Genomic DNA, 6,983 nt, shown 5'->3' with positions numbered 1-6,983 from the left:
AAAGAGGCTCACCGCGGTAGTGCCAATGTGGCGGCGTGTCATCTGTGCATATTGTGCTGTAGAGCTCTTGACTTGGGCGTCTTTTCACAGAATTCTTTGGACTCTCGGGCTACGTGGAGTTTGGCAAAAGTGAAGATATATTTTATGTTGAGCTGGGGGGTTTATATTCCTCGCCATTTTCTTTTTTCTCGTGTAAATTCTCTCTTTTCTGTTTTCAAATATGACTAGATCCACTTTTGGCAGATATGAAACCCTCTTCCACATCATTTTAGTCAGCCCCAGGCTCTCCGAGTGCTAGGATAGACAGCTAAAACCGCTACGGGCGCTGATAGCGTCCCTCCGAAGCCTAAATGGCATTGCTGGCCTTTTTTGTGTCCGTGAAATATCATCGTATGGGTCTTCCATATGGGGACATCTGCCCGATGGGACCGAGATGCCATGTCCCAACGCCTTCCAAAAAAAAAAAAAAAAAAAATCTCTCCTTTAGTTGGCTTTGATGGATGACTTGTGCAGCCACTGCACTTTCCCAAGCGCCACACACACACACACACACGCTTAGACGGAGTGGCTGTACGATCCAGCTGCAGGTCTGTTCTTGGCGGTGCCTTATGCAGCGTAGCTATCAAATCATCCTACGTGCACAAGCTAGCTAAGCAATTATACTCCAGGGCCCCATCCACACTTGACAGTTTTAACATCTGGCATTGTGTGTGTGTGTGTGTGTGTGTGTGCGTGTGCGTGTGTGTGAAATCCAGCTCATCTGCTACTATAATAAGCTACAAAACACGGTGCACAATTGAATCCATCACAAGAACACGATGACTCATCTTTTCTGTCTGCTTCTTTCTTGCGAGCTTTTGCTTCCTTTTGAGTTATTTTCTGTCTTTTTTTTTTTTTTTACTGCTTATATTTCCGTCTCACCAGCGAATCAGAATCCAGCAAAACTATACATGAAATCCACAAAATGTCTGCGGCACAAATCTTTAATTCCACCGTTCGCAGACAGAAATGTGAGTGGTGTGGGCGTGGCCAGGGTTAAACACGGCGGAGGTGCGGTGAACTGTGTGTGAGGGCCTCGTGTCGGGCTTTATTACTCTGTATCCTCTCTGACAGCTCCACTCAGAGCCGTCGGGCTTTCCAAGGTCCCATACATCCACTTACACTGCACCCATGTGACCAAACGCTCTCTCTCTCTCTCTCTCTCTCTCGCTCTGGCCCACCCCTTTGCCCTATGACTCATCACTGGTTCATTCGATGAGGCTAAATGGCGGTTCTAGCAGGAAGCGGTCAATAAGCTCAACCCTGCACGTCGCCTTCCTCCCTCTGTTTCTTAAGCAGGAACTTGAATGTTGTATTAACAACAATGCATTTTCTAACTGTAAAGTCTTTGACTATCAATCACACGTGTTTACTTGTACAAGAGCTCTGATTTGAACCATGAGACACAGGTAGGACTTGGGACTTAGCCCCCATTTAGCTTGTGGCGTAGCGAGATGTCCTTTGAATGCACTTGATCGTGAATCATTGCTACAAACCAGCGAGGTGTTGGCCCGAGGCTAGCGTACGCAAGGTGGTACGAGAGCCTCTTTGCTAGTGTGAGTTGTAGCATGAAGTGCGAAGTGATGCCCTGCACCCGGTGGATAAAGCAATGACCCCAACACAGCGAGCCGCGGTGTAAGCGCTCTGCCCGCCGTACACTTCCTTCACACGTCTTCGTACGTTCAGCCTCCCCATGCGGTGTCATTGTGTGTGTGTGTGTGTGTGTGTGTGTGTTATCTTGATCCTGTTGATCTTCAGAGGGCTCTGCGCTCCTTTTACATCCGGTGTTGCCGAGAGGGCGAGCGAGAGTGCCCTTCAGAAGCCGATCGGGGCAAAAAGGGGACGCATTGATTCACCTCGGCCCCTTTTCAACCCGACCTGCGATGCGCTAACGACTCTTCTCTTTCTCCAGGTGACCGAATACCTGAACAGTCAAGAATCTGCCAAGAGTGCCCGGGTAAGTCACTTCACCCACCCCATTGTCTTTCTAACAGCTTCCTCATCCTTCATAATTGTGGTTTGTAAATCTAATGTTGCCAAAACAAGGATACGTTACAACACTAATTAGTTTTCTATACAAACTACCAGAGAGAGAGTCTCTTTTCTGCTTGTGTGTCTCTCTCTCTCTCTCTCTCTCTCTCTCTCTCTCAAGATGCGACACATTACATTGGCAGTCACCATTGTCCCATATGGATTGTCGCCCACAGTCTGTGCAGGTCCAAACTGTGAAAGTGGGGGTGGGGATGTGTGCAAAAGTGTGCAGTGGGGGGGGTAGAAAGACGGTAGGGAAACATGGAGAATGAATAAAAAGGCAGCACATGGCGTTGCGATGGGTCAAGTCCCCGAGCTTTTGACAACACACCGTCCACTGGAAACCAGTTAATTTGATCCCAGTAAACCGCCCGGCCAGTTGGAGGCAAGACGGCGGCAACATAATGGGATGGAGTCCGCGAACGCTTCGAATAACGGAAGGTCACGAAGAATGAATCCGCTTTCATCGTACAAAAGCAAATCTACGTTTTAAGGATAAAGGCCTTTACTCACCAGGGAGGTGCAGACGCTCCGAAAAATATATAATAATGAATGAAGATTATAAAACAACCCCACCGAGGCGTCGTAGTGCAGTCCGATACCAAAGTGGCAAACTTTGTTGCTTCTTTCGATCTCGACAAAGCGACCGCATACCTGGTCCACGTCTTCTGTTCTTACCAAAATAAAAGCTCTAGACGTGTAATATGAAGTATTTTGTATGTTTGTGTCGATTATTCAAGTGTAAAGGCCTTTCGTGGGATATTTATATCAAAAAACAAAGAATATCAGCTGCCTAAAGACAACAAAATAATAATGGATGTCTATTGGCGTGAGCTTCTAAGTGCCGGGGCCCTGTAAAGCAAAGGCCAGAACACATTTTTATATTTAGGCTTTACCCCAAAAGGGTTTGTGAAGATCCAAGATGCCTTTTTCCAAGAACCCCCCTTGAGCTCCTCCAGTTACCCTCAGTGCTCAACAATGAGCCAGTCAGAGGTGGAATTGGCTCTAATCACAATTGCAGTCACTACTATGTTTCCATGGAGGAGGAGGAGGAGGAGGAGGAGGAGGAGGAGGAGGAGGAGGAGGAGGAGGAGGGGGGGATAGAAGAGGTAGTGGAGTGAGAGACGGGGAAATGGCAATATATACAAACGGCTCCATTCATTCATCCTAATAACTAATTCTAATTAGCACAGTGGCTAATTAGCCATGAATCACAGCATTAACAGCTGAGCGCGCAAGCTTCTGAGAGCCAAAAAATAAACATCCCACACAGGGTCTCGTACACACACACACACACACACACACATTGAAATAACTAATACATCCTGGATACTGCTCTAAACTACGCACACACACAATTTGCCAATCGCACAGGCAATATTTAGCTGGGCAAGCCATGTGACGGTTTATGAGGCGGATATGTGACCGTAATGGAGTAGAAGTAATAGACTGGGGTGGTATTTCAGGCACTGTGGGCCTCCAGCTCAGATGGGCGGGCACAGAGAGTTGGGTTAATGGTGATGGTGATGATGATGATGATGCAGCGGCCTTCGCACTGGGCTGCATGGGGACTTTATTTATTTATTTATTTATTTATCCATCCTCCTCTCTCTCTCTCTCTCTTCTTTTCATTCCATTTGTCATGTAATGTGCACGAGAGGTTATCGATGCACACAATTATGTGTTTTCGTATATACCCGTCGGTGAAATCCGTCTCCCGTCTTCCCTTCAGCTCAATATTTGGCGCTACGGAGACTTCCGTGCGGACGACGCCGTCGAGTTCGGTTACAGACGTTGAAAAAAAAAAAAAAGATAAAAAAATGGGAGAAAATAAACCGAACCCGACCATCCAATCAACACCATTCCAAAGACCACCTTGGACGGCGAGTGACGCATTGGACAGAAGACAGATGACGAATAAACTAAACGACAAGCATCGACTCGATCCTCTTTTCTTTTTTGTATTTTACATCCCTCCAGTCCACACTTCTTTTTTTCTGCTCATATTTAATAGTTTTTCTCCAGCTAGCCCCCCCCCTAGCTCCAAATAGAGCATGCTAGCAATGCTGAATGGATACATGATCATAAGCATCTCTTTCATACATCCTTAATTTTCTTAATGGCTCACTGCCAGCTCAAGCAGCCTGCACTATTGCCAATCTGTGTTATTTGCCATGTTACCTTTTCAGCAGACTTCCTGTGTGAATGATAAGTATGATACTTACGTGTTTCAGCCAATCGTGTTCTTTGCTCTCTGACGCTCTCGCCCAAATCCCTGCTTTTCAAATAAATGCTTCCCTAATGAATTTCATGTAAATGTGAGGATATGTTGAAAAGTGTAAATTGATTTATTTTAGAGAAATACTGTAGGTGGAGCCACACAGATTAAAAAAAAAAAAAAAAAAAAAAAAAAAAAAAGGAGGAGTTTATTTTTGTCTTCAATGTAATATCTGTGTGATTACATTTGCGGATGTTTTTGAGGGGAGTGTTTTTGTCGTTTATTTACTTATGTCACACTTTTATGACCAGTAAAAACAAGATGCCGTCATTTGGCATTTTTTTAATCATCTCTCTTTCTCCTTCTGTAAAGTTTACATTCTAATAATGGTTATGATCATGTCTCGGGCAGTGTCTTCTCTTTTTCTGTCTCTGTATGCCACAGCGGAAAAAAAAAAAACAACGTGTTTGAATTTGTTTCCAAATAATGGAACTTTGCATTCTATTAAAAATCTGCTGAATAAAAATAAGCAAACGTTTAAGGGTTTCGTTTTATTCATTTCACAAAAGAAACGCCTCATATTTATCAAGTTCTGTTATGAATTTGAGTTTGGATGTTTGATTTTTAGTAAAAAACAAAATGTTTTCCAGGCGGTTAAAAAGCTTTTGTTGACCAAACGAAGACCTTTGGCTCAAAGCTCGTCAATATGTATTTAATTATTTGGAATTTAGCAATGCAGAAATGTTGAGAAGCTTGAATCCGCTTGAACTACTTTAACCTTCACCTCTCGAACCTTTCAAATATACAAAAAATTGCATTCATACATTTTCACTAATATGTTTTGAGGAAAAATAGACAAAGTTGTTTTTGCAAAACTCAATTCATCTGCTGGCTTCCCAAAGCTCTGTTTCCTAAATCTATTTGAATATGCAAATATAAACTATGAAATATACATAGTTCAAAGGGAATTTCTTGGTGATAATGTACTAATATTTAGTCGTAGTGAGGCGTTTCTCTGGATTTTTTTCTTTCATATTTGTTCTGCATATATTTCTATGTACCCCAGCACTATTTTTGATTTGTTTTATGGGTCATATTCTTCAAATCCTCCATGCTACGGTTAAAAAAACAGGGATGCAATAGAAGTTCTCATGCATATTTAATATTGCCCGCTATATAAATAATTGTTCCATTCCAAATTAAATGACGGTTTAGTATAAAGCAACTGTGCTTTGCCAAATCTTCCAGAAAGCAGATCGTGGCTCCTTCATCTCAGCAGAAGTTCTCACAGTTTGATGAAGATGCAGGAAAACTTAAATATTTTCAATATCACTTCAACATCTTTTATGATTTACTATTCTATAACAATTTTATGACATACTATTGTACTTTTTTAAAGCAGACTATATTACTTTTTATGACTTACTATGCACACATTGTTCTAACAAACTAGACTATATTATTTTTCATGGTGTACTATACCATGAATCTTTATGTGGAGGGCAGGCGGAAACACGGACCCTGTGATGTCATGACGTTCATATTTACACAACCATGCAATATTTTTTAAGTAAGTAAAAGTCCTGCACTCAAAGTATTACTTTATAGATGTGAAGTTTCTAAAAAAAAAGAATTGCGTTTGACACACACAGAGATATTTTAAATGGTCCAATGAATACATTTGAAATATAGTAGTTATTGATGCATTAATGCAATTTGAACTACTTTATATTAGATAATAGTTGTTTTGTTTTTAGTATTAGAAATATGAATCTTTTAAAGTAGCCTGACTAGTAACTAATATTGTCAAATACATGTAGTGAAGTTAAAAGTACAATATTTCCCTCTGAAATGTAGCGAAAAAGATAAAAGAAATACACAAATAAAGTAAGCTATACGAGTACCTCAAAATTGTACTTATTGCATCTAATTGTATTCCACCAATGCTGGAACAAGAGCACAGAGTTCTTCATAGTCCCTTTTATATTACTTTCAACATGCACCGTATTTATGCAAATAATTAAAATGTACAAAAAAAATAATTCGGGGATGCATGCCCCCTGACCTCCTGACCTCCTGACCCCCTGGAAGGTGCACCCAGCCTCACAAACACGGCACACACCATATTATGGCATTTTTATTGCATACTATAATATGACTGATGTTTATTTGAGAAATATCATATCAATATTCCAACAGAGGATTCAAGTTATTGGTGTAGATATTAAACAAAAAGATGAGTATTCATTTAAAAATGATGCAAAGGCTTTTACCAACATATTCTGTCATCATTGGTCTGAAAGTCACCAGTTAACATGGTCACTCGATTAACCGCAACACTGGCGGCGTGCCGTCTACAACTGGACTGATCAAACTCAGTTTCACGTCATCTGACGTTCTGCATATGACGATAGAAAACGCATTTTTAACATATCTCGTGAGCTGAATGCTTGGAATGAACGATGCACGCTCGATTTCTACAACAAATATGTTTCATGCACGGTATCTCGTCACTAAATACTTACACCAACATCTTTTATGACTTTTTTTTTTATGGCATGCTAAATTCTGACATTTTATTAAGGCATACTATTTTGTGATTTTTGCCATGCCATACTATATGACTTTTTTTTATGACACTTTCATAGCATACCATACTGTGTTTGTATTATATTTATGACACACTATGACTTTG

General features: G+C 41.2%; 1 protein-coding gene across 1 annotated transcript in view; it reads left to right on the top strand.

The window, feature by feature from the left end:
- The window catches only part of snd1 (staphylococcal nuclease and tudor domain containing 1), a 150,507-nt gene extending 145,678 nt beyond the window's left edge, over positions 1-4,829 (top strand). The window contains exons 23-24 of the mRNA XM_034526872.1: positions 1,952-1,996; positions 3,803-4,829. Of these exons, the coding sequence (XP_034382763.1) occupies positions 1,952-1,996; positions 3,803-3,868 (111 nt within the window). The 3' untranslated portion in view covers positions 3,869-4,829. The remainder of the gene's footprint in view (positions 1-1,951; positions 1,997-3,802) is intronic.
- Positions 4,830-6,983: the final 2,154 nt, after the last annotated feature.

The sequence above is a fragment of the Cyclopterus lumpus genome, chromosome 23 (assembly GCF_009769545.1).
Source record: "Cyclopterus lumpus isolate fCycLum1 chromosome 23, fCycLum1.pri, whole genome shotgun sequence".
NCBI lineage: Eukaryota > Metazoa > Chordata > Actinopteri > Perciformes > Cyclopteridae > Cyclopterus > Cyclopterus lumpus.
This window is presented reverse-complemented; position numbering and strand designations above follow the sequence as displayed.